This window comes from Egretta garzetta, unplaced genomic scaffold (genome assembly GCF_000687185.1).
Source record: "Egretta garzetta isolate BGI_Z169 unplaced genomic scaffold, ASM68718v1 scaffold617, whole genome shotgun sequence".
NCBI classification, from domain to species: domain Eukaryota; kingdom Metazoa; phylum Chordata; class Aves; order Pelecaniformes; family Ardeidae; genus Egretta; species Egretta garzetta.
Window position 1 is genome coordinate 387,646 of NW_009260188.1, and position 19,795 is coordinate 407,440.

General features: G+C 35.6%; 1 protein-coding gene across 1 annotated transcript in view; it reads left to right on the top strand.

Annotated features, from left to right (window-relative positions):
- Window positions 1–18,154, top strand: part of TNPO1 (transportin 1) — a 61,315-nt gene extending 43,161 nt beyond the window's left edge. The window contains exons 12-24 of the mRNA XM_035897520.1: window positions 758–983; window positions 3,636–3,807; window positions 5,246–5,332; window positions 6,095–6,202; window positions 6,401–6,559; window positions 6,657–6,744; window positions 7,783–7,881; window positions 8,088–8,183; window positions 11,024–11,099; window positions 11,894–11,993; window positions 13,433–13,507; window positions 16,220–16,362; window positions 17,876–18,154. Of these exons, the coding sequence (XP_035753413.1) occupies window positions 758–983; window positions 3,636–3,807; window positions 5,246–5,332; window positions 6,095–6,202; window positions 6,401–6,559; window positions 6,657–6,744; window positions 7,783–7,881; window positions 8,088–8,183; window positions 11,024–11,099; window positions 11,894–11,993; window positions 13,433–13,507; window positions 16,220–16,327 (1,394 nt within the window). The 3' untranslated portion in view covers window positions 16,328–16,362; window positions 17,876–18,154. The remainder of the gene's footprint in view (window positions 1–757; window positions 984–3,635; window positions 3,808–5,245; window positions 5,333–6,094; window positions 6,203–6,400; window positions 6,560–6,656; window positions 6,745–7,782; window positions 7,882–8,087; window positions 8,184–11,023; window positions 11,100–11,893; window positions 11,994–13,432; window positions 13,508–16,219; window positions 16,363–17,875) is intronic.
- The last annotated feature ends 1,641 nt before the right edge of the window (window positions 18,155–19,795 follow it).

Consider the following 19,795-nt stretch of genomic DNA (forward strand, 5'->3'; position numbering starts at 1 on the left):
CTTAAATATGATAACTTCAACTTCCATTCCTCTGTACTTACTCAGAGGCTTGCTTGGCTTTTTGCCTGCATTTCCATCATCTCTGTCCCTTTTGCAAGCTGAAGGAATACTTTTGGGTCTACACGTGGATTATCTTTCTTTTCCCACAGTACCTACTGAACATACTTTTTTCTTTTTTACTTGAAAACTTTTGTGTTAGTTTTGATTTTAAGCCAAGCAAGGTAAAAGTTAGTACTTCTGGCAAATCTCAGTGTATCACTGCCCTTGCTGACTTGAAACCTGTAGTTTTTATTGGTGGTCAGTATTTGTATGGTATTAGGAGAAAACAAGAAGAAATTTAAATTTCTTAAGAAATCCTTTTTAAGGATGTGATGATTTGTTGTCAAGACTGAGTCTTGCTAACTACTTGTTGTCTTGGTTACTCTTGAGTAGACTGATGCAGGACCTCCAAGCTTTATAAACTCATTTTACTTGCATGTACTTGCCATACTGCATTTAATAAAGCAGAACTTTTGTAGATTAGGGAAGCACTGAAGTAGAAATACAGTTGAAATTAATATAAGTTTTAATTGGGGATTTTAGTTATTGTTTATGTAAGGTTTCTTTTTAGGACTTAATATAAATTAGATAGACTTGATTTGCGTATTGTTAAAGTGTATTCCAATGTGATAGAGAATGAAAATATATCCCTTCTAGGAAATAGAAAACAACAGAACTGTTGTTCTGGTACTGCAATAGCTATATTTTTTCCTTCTAGGCTGCATGCAGGGTATGATTCCATATCTTCCTGAGCTGATCCCTCACCTTATTCAGTGCCTCTCCGACAAAAAGGCTCTTGTGCGCTCCATTACATGCTGGACTCTTAGTCGCTATGCACACTGGGTAGTTAGTCAACCCCCAGACACATACTTGAAGCCATTAATGACTGAGTTGCTAAAGCGTATCCTGGATAGCAACAAGAGAGTACAAGAAGCTGCCTGCAGGTAAGCCAAACCTTAAGCAAAAAGCACTATCCATGACACTGCTTTTTCATGAGGAACTATTTTAATGCTTTTATCAATGAATGCGTGACTTCATTTCTAGCTTTTAATGTATTTCTTTCTCTTTAAAATTGGAGTAGATCCTGCTTCTTCTGGAATAGTCACAAATTATCGCAAGATGTAATAACATGAAAAAAGTTAATTTGCATTTCTTTTGTTCAGTTTGTTTTCAGGGTGTATGAATCGCCAAACTAAGTAGTTTATTGTAGTAGAAAAAATTGTTTCTGACACTTACTTATTTTCAATATGTGATGTTCCATTGACCAGAAATCTGGTGCTTTTTTAATATCCTATGAACAAGGCCATTACTGATAGCAGTGGAAAACTATCCTATCATTGGATTACTGGTGGTGTTACATTTAGCTCAGGATTACCAAAACATTTGAGTTATGAGTATTTCAAGGGATATTCTCTTCTCTTGAAGGGAGATCCTGGGAGGTAAGATCCCCTCTACCCTTTGTCTGCTGTTACTGTGTAAATTTAAAAAAAAAAAACAAAAAAAACCAAAAAAAACCCCACAAACACAAAAAACCCCAATGGCTCCATTAATGGACACACCATTTATGAAATGGGAATGGGTGCACCTCTTGTGCAGGAAGCTCATCAAATAAAGCTTATATGTGTCAGTTTGTGCAGGGCAGGAGCATACACAGCAGACTGCCAAGAATGTTTCTGCATAAAGCAGAGTTAGGTCTGCATCTGATTGCATGCTTAACACTTGAAACATGCGAACTTACTATAACCCACCCTCAAATATCAGTAGGCCTTAAGGACAAGGCTGAGGTCGGAGTTTTTGTGCTAATCTGTGCACAAAAGTGGTAGATGTATCCTTGTCTGAGAACAGATAGAATAAATTTAATGAAATGTATTTAATGAGATTCTTTTCTTTCCTTTTTACCTCTAAACCTATTCAAACACTGGGCTAGCAAATTTCTTGGGCTTTAAGGTCTGCTCTGGTCTGTCTTTTCATAGTGATAGTCTTTTCCTTCCTGAATGAGCAGGAAAATGGTGTTACAATTATGACTACTTGCTTCATGCATTTTCAGGTCCAAGGAATCATACTATGTACAGGTTTTATTTAAAAAAGCAAACCAACAACAAACAACCGCCCACACTTCTGTTCATCCTTTCCTTGTCCAAAACATGGTTGAAATGTGCACGTAGTTGAACACAGCTGTTTTGCAGTTATTAAATACCCTCATGCAGTGCAGGGTAGTAAATACCCTCAAGGAAGTGCAATGGGTAGTGGAAACTGTTGAAGTAATAAGAGAGATAAATATTAAAAATAACAGTACACTCGATTATTTTTTTTATTTGAAGTTCAATATCATATTTATAGTGTATTTTGAAATGCTTTCTTTAGAGCAGAGATTCATTAAAATAACTGTTGCAGCTAAGAAATGAACTGGTAAACTCCACTTTAAGGAAAATGTAGAGCTCTTACAAGTCAAAATATACTTCCTAGCTTTCTAAATTGCAAGGAATTACAACGGTCCTTCTTGGAGAGGAGCAAAAAGCTCCATCCCTATAGTGAATAGTTGTACAGATAGTTAATGTCTACTGAATTGAAAATTAGTCATAGGATACTGTATGTTTTCATCACCAACTTCTGTATCATATCAGGTGTCTAACTTTTATTTCTGTGCTATTGAGAAACTGCTCCTTCAGTTGGTGACACCCAAAAAGATAATTTACTGAAATGTGTTTTCCTGCTTGCGTCTTGTGCCTTTCTGAAAGAATACTTCATAATAATACAATAAAATAATAAATAAAATAAGAGTGCTGTCCACTTAGTGTGCACAGTTGCATTGTGTTAGGAAAAAGGAATTTCTGTATTTGGTAGCACGCTCGTAGGGGATTGTTCACCTCATGCGGTGATGCATGCATTTTTAGTGCAGGGGACGGGCTAATGATAATCTTGTTGACACAGGCTAGGCCAGTAATCTTTAGTGGCTCATATTTTTTTTCCTTTCCTTAATGTTTCTTTGAAGTAGCATGTTGAGGGAGAGGGGGGTTGTTTGGTTTGAGTGGGGTTTTTTAATGCTGTTTTTCAAACAATTGACAGACAACCTGAAAAGTTGCCATGATGTGTGCTTTGACCAAAGCTGGCTAATGTTTTTCTTCCCCTGTCTTTGCTTTTAGTTTTCCATGTCTTTCTGTATCTGATTTTCTATGTAGTGAGCTGCTGACAGTAGAGGCTGATGTTGGCATTGTATTGGCACAACAGCACTAGGGCTTCTAGGTGCAGCTGCAGCATACACTAAAGATAGGCTGTGTTTAACTGAAGTAAGCAGCTCCTGTTACGGTTCCTACTATTTCAGTTAGTATATTGTAACTTATGTATAGTTATGCTTTTACGGCAATATTTTTTAATTTTCTTTGTCACAATGCAAGAGTTGGATCCTTATGTGTTCAATCAAAATAGATCGAGGTTATCTCAGTAATACCATTTTGAAAACATATCTTGGATGAATTTGAGGACTGTATACAGTTTTATGTTTAAATAGAAATTGGTAGTATGGGACATTTTGGGGTTGTCTTGGTTTTTTTTTTTTTTCCAAGATACTAACTGACCTGGTTTTTTTTGTCCCTCAGTGCCTTTGCTACTCTAGAAGAGGAGGCTTGTACAGAGCTTGTTCCTTATCTTGCATATATACTTGACACTTTGGTCTTCGCTTTTAGTAAATACCAGCATAAAAACCTGCTCATTCTTTATGATGCTATAGGAACTCTGGCAGATTCTGTAGGACATCATCTAAATAAACCAGTGAGTATACCTTATGTTCTGTAGAAGCACTCATCATAATTGAAAAAGTGGTTCCATGTTTTTTGTAGTGTGCTTTACATCTTAAAACCAGAAATGCTGATGTTTCCATGTAGGTTTTGGTAACACTCAATATTTACAGGCAAAATACATAGACTACATGAAATTTGCTCACTACACAAATATTCGCCATTTTGAATAAACAGTTGTGTGTGTGGTGGCTTGTGAAATGTGCTTCTCATCATGATTTTTTTTTTCTTATCCTCAAGAGTTTTTCAGCTCATATGTATCAATATACGTATGAAGTGGGACTGTAGAGAAATTGGTGGAATGTGTGTTTTAATTCTAATGACCACTCTTTTTTTTTTTTGTTTTGTAACCACTTTCAGTATAGCTAAGCTGCTCTCTGCGTCTCTTTCCAAAGTATGGGAGCAGATGATCACTAGAAATTGCTGTATCAAAGAGTGAGACAGGAATTTGTTTTATATGTAAAAACACAGAACCCTTTGGACAAAGCACAGATAACACACAGGCAAATATAGTGGGGGTATTTTTTAGGTTTTTTATTAATTAATAGAATACGCATGGCTATTGAAATTTCTTTTATTTCTCTATATAGCACTTCACATGACCTAGACACACTAGAATAAAAAATTTTAGTTGTGTCCATGGTGTTTTGCTTGCCATCTGAGACCCCACACCGTCAAAGGACCTCTTTTTCAGTTTCTCTCTGGCCCTGGCCACCTTGACATTTGACAGCACCACGAGGAAGCTAAGTGGGAGCTCCTAGTGATGGTGGGACTTTCTTCCATCACTTAGAATTTTGTATCTTTGGACATAGCATTGGCTGGCAGCATCTGTTGGCTCTTTAGATACCTTCTGAGAGCAACAGCACTATAGGGATGTCTTGCTCAATGTCCTTGTGACTATGGCTGTGCAGTGGTAGGGAAGATGTAATGGCTTATACAGAATGGGTAAGTGCGTCCTTTTGGAGCGATAGGATTACTTTCTTCATGGACAGTTAGTTGCTTGGGGAAGAAGTTTCAGGAACTTGGGGGTTGAGAAAAGCAGGTGACAGATGCACAGCCAGATTGCATTGCTAGTGAAATAATTTTCCATAGGCCCTGAGGCAATCATATACATTTGTAACAACCCAGGCAGCTCTTAAAAGTTGCTAGACTGAAACCAAACCTGGAGGATAAGATGGACTCTGCAAAGGTACTTACATGCTTCAGCAAAAAATCTTAAGACACAAATTATAAATTCTAACATTCAACTACTTCTATATATAGTGTACAATGATTGAATTACAGTACATCAGGGCTTTTTTGCTGGAAAAAGTAGAATGTATATCAGTTCTTAATACATCCGTTTTCTAGCTTTAAATAAAAAAATGTGCAGTGAAGTGTTTCAACAGATGATGCATTTTCATCCTAAACAGGAATATATTCAGATGCTAATGCCTCCATTAATCCAGAAGTGGAACATGTTGAAGGATGAAGATAAAGATCTCTTCCCTTTATTAGAGGTAAATGTTGAAATTTGAGGCGGTTTTTTATTAACTTCTTTAAGGAGTTACACTTTCTACTAAAGATGCTCCTACTAGGAAGTACGACTATAAAAGCTGACAGTGTTAAGTATTTCCCATTATGGAGAAAATGTTTTGACTGCAGTAAACAAATTTTGTGACAGAGGAGATGGCATTAGGTTTAGCAGACATCTTTTAGATTCTTTTTCTGCCATTCTGGAGTGTTTTCTTTGATGGGGTTCTTTTAGGGGAAAAAAAAAAGTTCCATCCCCCTTTTATTCTCATGTACTCCCTTCATCCCTCCATTAAAACTATTGTCAGACAAGCTGAAGGTATGAACCGGGCCATGTAGTCTATTCTCTGTACTTCCTGAGTGTGAAGCAGGAAAGCACCTCTAGAAAAATTAGTCTCATAACTCTTAGGTAATGTTAGGGCTTGTACGTGGTCAAGATACTGAAGCTTAGCGTAAGCACTGGGTGAATTATAACTGGCTTCATATGCACTTTCTTGGCTACTTCTCAAAAGATGCTGCTGCTGAGGCATAACATAGGAGAGCGTAACAACTTGCTGATAGTTGTCTTGGCTCAGCTAATAGGTACTGCCTTTCTAGGTTGTGTTTACGTAATCAATTCCATGTGGGTAATACTTAAAATGCTAGTATCTTTTAATTTACCTCTCCCAAGTAGAAGGCACTTCAGGGATGTGAGGAATGGTAGTGACTGGTTTTTTTTTTTTTTGTTTTTTTTTTTTTTGTAATTCCAGTGCCTGTCGTCAGTTGCTACTGCCTTGCAATCTGGCTTTCTTCCATACTGTGAACCCGTGTACCAGCGTTGTGTAAATCTGGTGCAGAAGACCCTTGCACAAGCCATGGTATTTTTCTATTCCAATGTTTTCAGAGTATCTCCTTAAATGAATATATTAACTGTGTAAAGTTATAGGTTTGAAGAGAGATTTGTAGTATAGCCATTGAGTATCTAAATAAAGTTGCAGTTCTGAAACTTTTTTTTTTACGCATACCCTTGAGAAAATCTAATACTCATTTTGAGAATGTGTATTTATTTGTTGCAGTTGCATAATGCTCAGCCAGACCAATATGAGGCTCCGGATAAAGATTTCATGATTGTGGCTCTTGATTTACTCAGTGGTTTAGCTGAAGGACTTGGAGGCAACATTGAACAGCTAGTGGCTCGCAGCAATATCCTGACACTAATGTACCAATGCATGCAAGTGAGTTGAGTAACCTGTTTGATCCAAGAATTTTCTTTCTTACGAGAATCAGAAACACTTATAGAATTGTCTTTTTTTTTTTTCTTCCTCTCTTTAGGATAAAATGCCTGAGGTACGGCAGAGTTCTTTTGCATTGTTAGGTGATCTGACAAAGGCGTGTTTTCAGCATGTTAAGCCTTGCATTGGTATGTTTCTTTTGCATATTAAGCAATTAACTTATTTTACAAACTGATAAGAAGCTGGTTTAGCCATTATTAAGCTCCCTATTCTGTGGGTTGCCTTTTCATGGTGGTGCAAGTTTTCATTTTCCTTTATCAGCAAGGGTCTATAGTCTTTTCTCCTTCAAACTGTGTGTTTAAAAGAAATGTTCTCGTTTTTGTAGATAGTGCAAATGTTTATTTTTGTCCTTGACTTTTATAATGTAACAAGCTACCTGTGGTGCTGGAATACAGCAAAACAGGTGTACTTAGACTTCAGTTAGAATAGTTGCTTGCTTTGATAAGTTCTTGAATTTATAGCTGGTTTTGTTCTACTAAAATCTATTGTTACATAAAATTATATACATACAAAAAATTAGAAAACTTAGAGAGTAGGTTTTGGGTTGTTTAATTTCAGTAGGGAAGTAGCATCATTTCTATGCTTCCATGATATTTGCTGTCTCTTCCTGCAGATACTCTAGAGATACACTTAACTTGCCAAATAAATGCTTGGATAGTCTTGGCATTTAAAATATATTTGGCAGATGTTATAATTATCTTTGTGACTAATTTTTTCTTAAAATCTAATCATGGACGTGATTGCCTTCTAGGCTTTATTTTTTCAAGCATAGCTGAATACATAGCTTTCCAGGTAATTTGAGGGTTGTTCAATTATGATATAAAACTACAAATACTCATAGGTTTATGTTTTTTCTTCATCCCCCTTCCCTTCTCTCTCCCTGCCCCAGCAAGGGAAAGGGAGAAAAAAGTTAAATCCTATTAGAAACATTTTTAAATCGTACTTTGAAAAGATTTGCATTGATCTGCTTAGGTTCTGAAATCCAGGTTAATCTGATATATAGCAGAAATATAGCTCTTGTTAATTCATGTGTAACGCTTTCCAAGCATTTAAATAGGCTTACATGATTTTATTTTTAAAAACTTTTTCTTTCTGCCATGATCTCACAGTAATGGGACAAGGTGGTTGTATTGTGTGATGAGATTTTAAAATGTTGTTCTTTCTAGCTGATTTCATGCCCATTTTGGGAACCAACCTAAACCCCGAATTCATTTCTGTGTGTAACAATGCCACCTGGGCAATTGGAGAAATCTCCATCCAGATGGGTAAGATTTATTTTTTTCTTTGAATCTTTGCACATTTAGCATGGTTAGTCTGGGTGTGTTTTGGGGTGTTGGTGATACTTTCATGTTAAAATTTAAATTAAGTCTTACAGTCTTGTTACTAAGTTCAATGTACCAGATCTATTTAGATTATGTATATTAATGATCATTTTCTTCTGAATCTTTTTTTTTTTTTTCTGCTGTTTCAGGTATAGAGATGCAGCCTTATATTCCAATGGTGTTGCACCAGCTTGTAGAAATAATTAACAGACCCAACACACCAAAGACGTTGTTAGAGAACACAGGTACCCAAAAACTGACCCATACATGGTGAAGGGAATTAGAGATTTTTTTTTTTAATAATTTAAGAAATTGCATAGGGCAACCACACCAGAACTGATTTTATTTCTATATATTTGGCTTTTATAAGCAAAAGCAACTCTGTTTTGCAGAAGCTCTTACAAGTCTCAGTCATGCAGAAGACCATCTATCATATATCTAGATTCTTAAAAGTTATTGTTTTCTCACTTTTATAATTATCATCCTTGTTTATGTATTCTTCCAGTTTTATGTATGTACTGAATGACAAATGTATGCAGTAACACTTAAAGACTTAGTTCACACTGATTTTAATATATGCATGTCCTTACACATGTGTACTGTATATATATGTCTGGTGTTTGAAACAAATGTAATTGGCATATATAAAACAAATAATGAACTTTCTGAGTTTACAAAAAATGCACTTTTTTTTAAGATAAACTTGTAATTCATGACAAAATCTAGATCTGTGATGACAGTTTTACCACAACTTAACTGAAATTATGTATAACTTCTATTACCTGGTCACATAATAACAAATTTCTGAAAATAATTCTAATAATGGCATGCATGTCTTATGTTCTGGCCCACAGCTTTGCCTTCCAAATTGGGAGCAATACCAAAATGCCTTACTGAATCAGAATTTCTGAGGCTTGTTTCTTTTGCATTTATAGAGGGCACGTTCTGGTATGAAGAGCACCTTCCATACTTCAGCAAAACTTTATTAATAATTTGACAGGTTTCTGGTTTACTATTTTACTAAATGAGAATCTTTTTTTTTCCTGTTTGAAAACTGTCTTGTAAGAAAATGGCAGTTTAGTCATTATACCTGACATGATTGAAAATTATGCAAATTCAGTGCTACAGTTACATTTTCTGAGCTAAGCAAGAGATAAATTGGAGAGAGATTTTCAATGCATATTTTTCCTCTGGTATTCTCTAAATGTAAAAGATGCACTTTCTCTACCCCCTCCCCATCCCCCCTTTTAGTATGGAAGGTGAACTTGAAAGAAAAATTACCTAGTTTTCTGGCATATTATAGGTACTGCTTTCTGAAAAGATATTTTTGGATCAAATGCCTACTTGTTGTGAAATATACCATGGAATAGTATAGCAATATAAATTTTCTTTCCCCCTGCCCTTGCCCTTACCCCCTTCCTCTGCACTGATGGATGTGTAATACCTGTAACTGAGAGGCATCCAGTACTTAAATGTTTGCTTCCATTATTGTTAGAGAATTTTTGGAAGCATCCAAACACTGATTTTTTTTTTTTTTTTTTTTTTTTTAATTCTCTTAATAGTTATTTTAAATGTGGATGCATAACGCAAATAAATGTTGAGTGTGGTGTACTTATGATTAAGTTTGTTGTGGGATATTGTGCTGCATGCCACTAGTATGTGCAAGAGTATTACTGTTTTCTGCTTTAGCTTGCTATGTAATGAGCTATGAAAACTCTTCTCCTATGTAAACCTGAGACCACCTTAAGTAAAAGTAATTGCATAGAAAATAACCAGTACATGCCAAAAAGCTGAGCGTTCCCAAAGAATACTATTCCTTGTACAGACTGTAGCTGTGAGAACTTAAAGATAAAAGTGTATTTTCATTTTAAAGTAGCACTTCAAATGTAGTTTTATAAGTTAGGATCTGCCAAAAAATTTATAGACACTGCATATTGAAATTGAGTACCATCAGGGCAAAACATTACATTACCAGTGAGCTGCAGCTTTCATGCAATGAGTACGTTTCAAACTGCTAGTGTATCCTACACCAAACTTTTACTGGAGAAAGCATCATCTGCTTTATTGCATGTTTCATGAAACTGTTGGCAAATGCCTGTTAATTAGAGTGTTGCATAGTATGTCCCTTGAACATAGGTTTCCTTTTTCTGCTTCATATAAATCTGCTGGATTTTAGTATTATTCATGTATTTTGCTTCAAGTAATCCTGATACATTATTCCCCACCCTCTCCTTTTTCTGAAGATTAATCTTATGTGAGTTGAGCAAACACCATTAAAACACATTTGCATGATGATATTTTCTTCAGTCTATCCCTCAGAACAAAGGACCGAACTACCTAATCATCTGATGAAGCAATTTTGCTTTTCACGTGTCCTTATGCTTTGGTATCAGAAGTCAGTTCTTAAGACTTCTATGAGGAAGCCTTTTGTGAACAGGAGAAATGCTGGGATTAAAGAACTAATCAGGAGTCACTTAAAATTAAATTCTCTATGAGATTATGAAGAAAACAAATATTTGGTGCTCTTTGAGACATGTTTCCATCTATTTAGCATTTTCAGATAGACCACAGTATTTTCCATGTAAAAGTATAAATATATTTTTACTGATACATTAAAATATTGAATTCTAAATAGTGGAGAAAAAAAAAAAGAATTAACCATTTTCAGTTTTAGTATTGAGTATTTTAAATGGGTTTTATCAAGAGTATCCATAATAGTACATTTGAATAAAAACTTTGAAAGGGGTAGGTAAATTTACTGTAAGAGATCACTTCAAAGAGGGCAGAATGACTGCTTACATCAGAAAGCCTTTGAATTTTAAATTGTGTTTTTGGTGTTCTCTCATTTACTTCTTCAATTTTTCTTTTACCCTGGAGAGTATACCATGTATGTTGCTGCCTCTTATTTAGGGGGTGGTAATAAACAGCACTGGTGAAATCTTATGTTTATTATCATACACAGATTCTGTTGGTTTCTGTTTCTGAGTTATTTGTTGTTTTTTCTTTATTTTTTCTCCTCCCCCCCTCATTTGCTCATGTCTTGGTTGGCGTTTGGTGGTGTATAACCGTGATTGCGTTACCTTAGCAATAACAATTGGTCGTCTTGGTTACGTTTGTCCTCAAGAGGTGGCCCCCATGCTACAGCAGTTTATAAGACCCTGGTGTGTATTATTCAATCTTTTTTTTTTAATTCATTTTTCTTCACTCTCTTTCTTTCTTCTCTCTATCTCACTTTTAGATATATTTTCAGTTGGTTACAAAATCTCAATCCTTAATCATTGCCAACCATGTGACTAATCTTGTCCTATCAGGTTTGTGAGTTTTTAGTAGCACCGTCATGTATTCTTTATGTTGTGGCTAACGACTAATTTATGCATGGGATAAGATTGTCACATGCTTGCTGTGTTAAAGCTTGACTATGAAAGAGCATTTTAAAATCCACCAGAATGATAATACAATGCATGCAAATACTGTAAAATTTAAACCGTGCATTACTTTACTTAAAATTCAGTCTGAGGCTTGAATTGCTGTAAGGAATATATGTTTATAGATTTGTTATGTATAAAATAGCTTGCTTGCTGCTGTAAAAGTTAAATAACTGTTCTGTAAGTGGTATCTGACATAATTCATACTGTGATAGTATTACATGTTCCGCTTCTAATAATAGTAGTTTCTATAAATATTTCAGATACATGTTTCTTTCGTATTTAATGGAATACAGGTCACACTTTCTAACTGTATATAGTGCAATAGGAAAACAAGATTCTGGAGATGATGCCTGATGCAAATATGCTAGTAAAGACTGTGGGCAACAAGTGTTTTTCTAAGTGTTCAAAATAGTGTTTCAGATCATCTTATCAGTGTGACTTATTCCATCAAATACCGTCATATCAGTTCTGACTTGATTGAAGAAGAAGTAATAGAGTTAGCTAAGTTTTGCTCTCCAACTTGCTAGGTGCACCTCTCTGCGAAACATAAGAGACAATGAGGAAAAGGATTCCGCATTCCGTGGGATATGCACCATGATCTCGGTCAACCCCAGTGGAGTAGTCCAAGTAAGATACATGAATAGATCTTAACTTCTTTTCTTTACTCACGTGAAATTTAATGAAAGCTGTATATGGAGTATGAGAAAGTTTAGTGTGACATGATTCCCTGCAGTATATGATGTAGCTTTATTTTGAGGTCAAGGAGACCAAAATATTTATACTGCAAATGATACATACCATGATGCTTCAGTAATTATCACCTAGCAAAGGAAAGGATAAGAGTATTGTTAAATTCAGGCTTTTTTCTTTTATTTACAAAGATTATATCAATAATGAACTTTGATTAAAGTATCTGTATTCTGATACTTCTGTCAGGTTGTGTTCAGGATCTGTATGAAAATACAAGGCAAAAGTTGACATATGTAAACCTATTTTCCAGATGTAACCTAGGCTTTTAAAACAAGAAAGAGAATAAAAACAGTAACCACCCCTTTGATCTTAAGAGTTGGGTAGGAAAGATTCTGTTTCAACTTTGGATACATTCTTAGTCAATGTGACGAGGAACATGCATCTTTTTAAAATAAATGGTACATCTGAAGAATAGAATATGACTTGCTCTTTAGTCTCCACACCTCCAAAGTAAAGCTGTACCACTGTAATATTTTCTAAGAGGAAAATGATGGTGATATTCCCTCTCCTCTGCCTGGAATTCTCGTTCCTGAAATACAAGAATTGAGCTTCTACCTTGTTCTGAAATTTTCAGTACATTTCACTTTATGCCTTATCCTGTACTTGGCATTTCCCTCTTCTGTCCATTTGTTTTTTCACATAGCTTAAGGGGAGGGGATAATTAAGGACTGTTTTCATTATCCCATCTCTTGTCTGTAGTTATCCTCAGTTCCTACCCAAAAACATGTGCATTATCAACTTAATGATTAAGGACTGGTGTTATAACAATGTTGTAGGAGGAGCATGACAGCAGATGAACTGACTAGGGATATTGGTGTGTCTTTAGTTTTGAACCTGCATGGTAAACATTCTGTGTGTCCCAGAAAAAAACTTCTGGCTCTGCTTAAAGAAATACAACAGCTTTTTTCCCCAACTGGAAATGCGTCAGAGAGAGAGAGTGTTGCAAACTGTGGTCTTGAGTTTGTTGGTTGTTGTTAAGGTGATTGGTTCTTGAACTTGGTATGTGTACTGAAAGAATTAATGTTAGATAGGTGTGGTGTGGGAGGGGAGAGAGTTGGGGTTTTTTCTAACTGTGGTTTTATTTAATCAAAAACCTGATTAAACAAAGCTATTCCTACACTCAGTTACTTCAGAACATTTAGGCGTACAGTAACTTACTGTTATTGTCTGAATTAACTGGAAAATAAATACATACAAACAAAAGCAGTTGTGAATTAGGATTAAAGATCCTGTGTAGTTCATAAAATGAACATCAACCATTTTTTTCAGACCTATAAACTGAGGTTTCTAACATATATGATTGTTTAATCTTGTAGGACTTTATTTTTTTTTGTGATGCTGTTGCATCGTGGATTAGCCCAAAAGATGATCTCCGAGACATGTTCTGTAAGGTAATATTTCTAACGTAACGGTATATCCTACTGGTGGTTGTTCGGATCCCCTGTCTTTTTCTTGCTTTCTATTTCCATGTTAGCATTTACTGTATTTGTGGTCATAGAGGCTTCTTTGCAAGGTCATAAATATTCAGACAGCATAAAAATCTTGATTTTTTTTTTTTTTTTTTAACCTATATTTTCTTACATTCATTTGTGTTATTCTGAACTTTTTTTAACAGTATTGAAAAGTTCACTTGAGATCTTGTTCGGAGAGATAATTATCCTCAAAAAGCTTTTTGTAATGTCCTGTCCAGCCTACTATGTTTTGCCTGCATTTGGAATAACAGGGGGTTTTATACCACATTTAAGATTTTTTTTCTAGAAAATAAGATTTGTATATTTCAGGACTTTTTTGTCACTAAGATGCCTACTTTATTTTGGAGAAAGATCTAGAAAATTGCAAATGAAAAATACTCCATGGTATCCTGATCTGTTTTTCTTAAGATTTCAGGATTGCTTAATCGTCCCCAGAATCCCTCTTGGATGAGCAAGTTTCAAGAAACTGATGTACAGTTATACCCAAGGATACATCCCTACACAAAGTGTTAATAGAATTTAAGTGAAAGGACTGTTTGCCTTCTGTAAAACAAGCAAAAAAAAAAAAAAACAACCCCACCCAGAATGTGATATATTGTGTTTTGGCACTCATGTCTCAGATTAAAAAAAAAAAACCCCACACCTCCAGTTTCATGAACAGATGCTGCTACTGTTCTGTAGTATGGTCCCCTCGTAAGTTGTAAAGTGAAATCTCTCTCTTTGGAAAGAATGTACGTCAAGTTCATGATAATCCTCCTAAAGCAAAAATGGAGCATGTGCCTAAGTGTTTACTAGGTTCATGGGTCAGGATTGGCACTTTTTCTTCCAAGTAATGCCATGTGTAAGCATCAGAACAGAAGCTAGTACTTTTGTATCCCATCTTTAAGAGCAAAGACAGAAATCTCACTGTCCTAGTTAGGCTCTCAGATAACTGGTCTCCTTCGAAAGAACATCAGGTCCAGGAAATGCACAGTTGTAAGGATTCTAGGATCAGCAAAAGAGAACAGCAAATACTTACAAGCTTAAAACAAAGTCCAGGATGCTGTCTGTGATGATTGTCCAAAGCAGTCTCAGTGTGTATTTGGCACTGGTCTTTCAGCACTGAATACTTGCTTCCGTAAGTTAGGCTCCTCTTTCTCAGATTCTTTCGAAGTTATCCGTGTGGGATCTCATGCATTCAAACTAGACACGATGGCTCTTGGTCATTTGGCATAAGGACGTCCTTGCTTTTTAAAGTGTATTCTTTCGTGCTTTTTGCCATGCAAGAAAGGAGACAAAGCTTTTTTCAAGTGGTGGCATGCACGTTTTTTAGATTACCTCATGAATACATGATTGCTGTGGTCCGGTTAGATGTTTTTTCAACAATAATTATGCCTTTCAGGAACAATGGAAAAAAAATGGATTGTCCAGTGTTTCTTGTTTTGGTTTGTTTTTTAGCATTAGAGCTGAGAGAGAAAATACCGCTTCCAAGAGCATGGGTAGATGAGCTGCCAGTGTTGAAATCTGACACATACCCTAAGAATTTTATCACTTTTTATAAAATCAAGCTATCTGAAGACTGTAGCTGAAGCTCACTTGCTGAAACTTTACTGGAAGATGATTTTAAAAGTGTTCCTTTTGCCATAGCTGAACATTCTTAGATTTTTCAGTAGTTTCTTGGCAGCTGGCTGATCTGACTCTTTGTATTAGGAAAGAGAGGTGAGGCTGCTTGTGGAAGATTTCTTTCAGGGAGAAAAGCAGTAAGTTAATTGGTGACACTCTAGTGTCATTATTGCTATATCCCGTTTAAGAAAATCTCTGCTTGAGAATGTTGTGTTCGGGGTAAACTCAGTGCCGTGAGCTTTAACTTCAACATTGCCTTTCCTGTGAGAATGTGTTTATAACAGACTGTTCCACAATTCAGTATATCTGAATTTAAAAAAGAAAAACAAAACTTTAGACTCTCTTGGCATTGTTTTCTATGAGGAGGAGCCATTTCATCTGCTTTTGTTCTTTCTAATTTTGCCTTTTAACCTGCTAAGTTAGTATATTATATAGAGAGAGCATAATTTAATTTTCATGGTTTTCAGTTAATTTGTTACATTGGAAGGTCCAGACTGAAACCTGTAGATTTTTTTTTTTCCTCTTTCACTGGCTTTTGACTGCCACTGACTGTGGATCCCTGTTCTTTCAAAATATAAAAGACTTCAACAGCTTTCTTTTTAGTGACAGTTGTCTTACAGGTTCCAGAGAAAAAACAGAACTCTCACAGGGTGCTTTTGTATTTATGCTAGAAATTGACAGGCATTCATTCTGTTAAATGCTTGCTGCAGTTTTGGCTCAGCCTTCTTCCCACAACATACTACAATTACAAAAAGAAATGTGAATACAGTAATCTTTAACATATATAAATTGTGTCAATTGATAAAATGTTTAGCATTCTGAAATGGCCTAGCTTGGGGTTGCAAGTCACCTTACTCATTACAAATACATACAGATATGTATACACGTACTGATTTGTCTGGATAGCTTGGAGAATTCAAATGGACAGCTGCGCAATCTAGTTTGTGCCTTACTGCTTATGTTGCTAGTAAACAGTGATCATGTATCTATAGTTTAGTGATATCTTGACTTCCCCCCTCTCATTTGTAGATTCTTCATGGATTTAAAAATCAAGTTGGGGATGAGAACTGGAGACGTTTCTCTGACCAGTTTCCTCTTCCCTTAAAAGAGCGCCTTGCAGCTTACTATGGAGTTTAACCTCATGCACTGTAGCTGCAGTCCCATAATTAGAGGTAAGCACACGAATCTTTCTTGCTAAACAGAGCTGTATAACAAACTTCCTCCCTGTTTGCATTGTATGAAGTTATATAATTGTAATTAATTCATCAGACCAGAATTTTTCAGATACAGTGGATATCTTTCCTGCCTGTAAGAAGGAAAAAAAGGGATGATAGTATACCTAAATTATGGTAGCTGTAGCAAAAGCAGTGGTCCCACATGGTAGTGTATCAAGATAAGGTTGGAAGAGTAGGTGTAACAGTGCTGGTTCAGGTTTAATAAGCCAAGTGATGAATGTGATCCTTAAGCCATCACACTAAAGACACAGACTCCTTTGTGTCTTATGAATTAGTAGGTGGCAGATGTGGTCTAAGCAGCAATATTCCTCTAGGATAGGAAAGCAAGTTTGTTAACACACTTTAGCTGTGAGAAGTCGAATATACTCCTAACCACATACTAGGTGATCTTTGCACTGAATAAAGGATGTTATGCTAATCTGTAACTCTACTGTAACTGTAGAGCTTGATGTTCTGGGGAGGCTGATGTCTTTATTGCCACATTCCATTTTGTGCACCAGTTCAGAATTGTAGTTCTTTCTGTCATTCCAGGAGAATGATTCAAAGTTCAGCAAAAAACAGTGATAGTGCATTCTAGGATAGTTATATTATTATACCACCTTGCTTTGCATGCTGTCTGTGCACACTGTATAAAACAAATTTCCCACGTGGAAAGTAGTATGATACTGCGAACAGATGATTATACTACCCAAAAAAAAAAAGGTGAATTAAGTTTATTCAGTCAGTCCTTATATAACTTTGATACTTGGTGTAGAATTTTTTGTACTGAAATTACAGGAATGAGTCATTCAATTCTGTTTTATTGTTGAATGGACAACTATTTAAAAGTCAGCTTAAGATTTTCTCAGTCAGTGACCTAAGAAATCCTGTTTGAATTGCATGTTTGATCTGAACAATGGATTAAAAATAAACCAATTTCAAACATTTACATATTTATCAATAAGGGCATTTTAGTTCTGCCATAAGGGTGTTTTGTCTTCCTAATGAAGAGGAATCCAAAGGATGAAATTCACCATTATTCTCAGTTTGAACAGAGGAGACACTATGGCTATCTTATTTAATCCACTTAAAAGTGAAGCTGCTAGATCAGTAGCAGATATGTTTAATATTCTTTCTCAATGTCATAACTACCTCATAATCATGTGCTAAAAATGGAAAAGCTTGTTAGAATACGTAGCACTGCTTTTATCTTAAATCTAAGCCACAATAGTGGAACTGTCAATGTAGCTTTAAAGCATGCAGTGTTGTTTCATGAAAAATAATTTACCTGATACAAATGGGCTTTTTCTTTAACAGACTTAAAAGGAAAAATCTAGGCATAAATTTGTTTTTAAATTGAAGGTTGGCACCTACTGCTTAAAAAAAGCAAAAAGCTTTTTGTTTATGCACAGATCTGTCAGTTGAGGTTCGAGGTGAGACTTAACTATACCTTTATCTTTTCCTTTTATAGGTCCTTCAGTCTGGGAGACTATGAGGGAGCCTCTGCACCCAGGGAAAATGCTACCCTTTACTGGGGGGAAGGGTAAACCAGTAGGGAATACAGTACAATCCCAACCCTACTGGGAGGGGCGGGAGGGAGGTGTTGCCGTCACTGTATTAAGTCGATGTTGGGAAATGTTTTAACATCTGGAGCCTTTGTGGGTGGAAATCTGTCTCCTATTACAACTCTGCACTGGATGTGAAGAAGAAAAAAAAAAAAAAGAATCTAGTCACAAAACAGCACATTCTGGAATATTGTGGGGAATTGTACCAAAATAAGAACCATATAATTGAACCATAGGGATACGTAAAGAGGAAAACTATTTTGCGCACAATAAAGGAAACCTAAGAATGGGGGTCACAAACAGTAAAAGGCTTTGTTTTTTTTAATATTTTTTTTTAAGTAAGGGTTTTTTTACATTATTTCATCCTGCTTGATGGGATTCCTAGGTATTTGCATGTTAATGAAGAACTACACAAATGAAGTTAGACAGTTAATATGCAGCTTGTGTCTGTATTAAGAGCAGGCACTTGCAGTGTACAATATAGAAACCCCATCATAAATTAATAAAGGTTAACTTGGACAAAATGAAGCAACCTGCAAGCTGCCAAATGAGTCACTCCTTTCATTTTTGGGGTAAGGGGAGGGACATTTCAAAAGAAAAATTGACATCTTAATTTTTACATTAAAAAATAATTAAAATAGTGGTTATGGTTTGATTATTGTACTTCATTAGATTTAATTTCTAGAATAAGGCATTATTCTTAACGTGCAGTTTAAGGTTCAGGCATGCGTTCTGGCTCATAGTGATCAGAAGTAATTAAATTAGTGGGAAAGTAGCATGCTTGCATCACATAGAGTGAAATTGGTATACATTTACCTATGTTGCGCCAGTTTTGTGTTGCAGTTTACCAATTCAATATAGCCCTGCATTTGAAATTCCTTTTTTTAAGATTCTGTGGATTTTATTTTTATTAAGAATATAGATATAAAGTACTGTAGTTAACAATTAGGCCTTGAAATACCTTTTTAGGATCTGTTAAGAATAAGGTTGATATTGTATTGTGTGTAACCTGCACAATGTGGAAAGCTGATATAGCTGTGCAAAATATTTGCCTCTGTGCTGTCAGTGTGATGTGCTTTCTGCATGGTTATATACTAGTGATTTTATCAGAATCTCTAAACATGAGTTACATGGTAAGACCCGTTAAAGGCTGCATAAATGTTAGTTGGCACATAAAGACAATTGTAGAAGTTGATGACATGATTGCTATATTTGTGTTTATTTCCACTCAACATATTACCTTCTATGCTTTCTTTTTGTTCAAAGCATGATCTTAAAGAGATGTTTAAGTTAATGGATGTAATGCAGGGTATCTACACTGTATCGGCGCATGTTGGTGGCCCTTTGTGATGTAGTTAAATGCACAAGGGTGCAAGTTTAAAGCTACGGAGTGAAAGCTGGTTTGGATCCTCTTCATTTCATTTGTTTAGCTTTTCTGTTGTGTTTTTTTTCTCTACTTACATGTATTCCTGTGAATAAATCCTTGTTAAGTTAACCCTTTACTTTTCCTTCCATGTGTATTTTCTTATGTACTGTGAATGTGAAATCCTAACTGGTACACTTGATCTTGTGTCCATCTGAAAGTGGCAAGTCTTTTTAATAATTTAGATTGCCTAAAGAGTATCCCATGATGATAAAGGAAAATGGAGAGATTTTTAACTCTGCTGGTCAGAGGTGAAGCCACACCTTTCCATTTTTCAAGTGCTGCATAATTAATCTGCAAAACAAAATTAAGCCATAACAGCCTTTTTATAGATTTAGTTTCTCACATTTGCATTGCAGAATGGATACTGGATAACAGTTTGGGGGTTTTTTGTTTTGGTTGT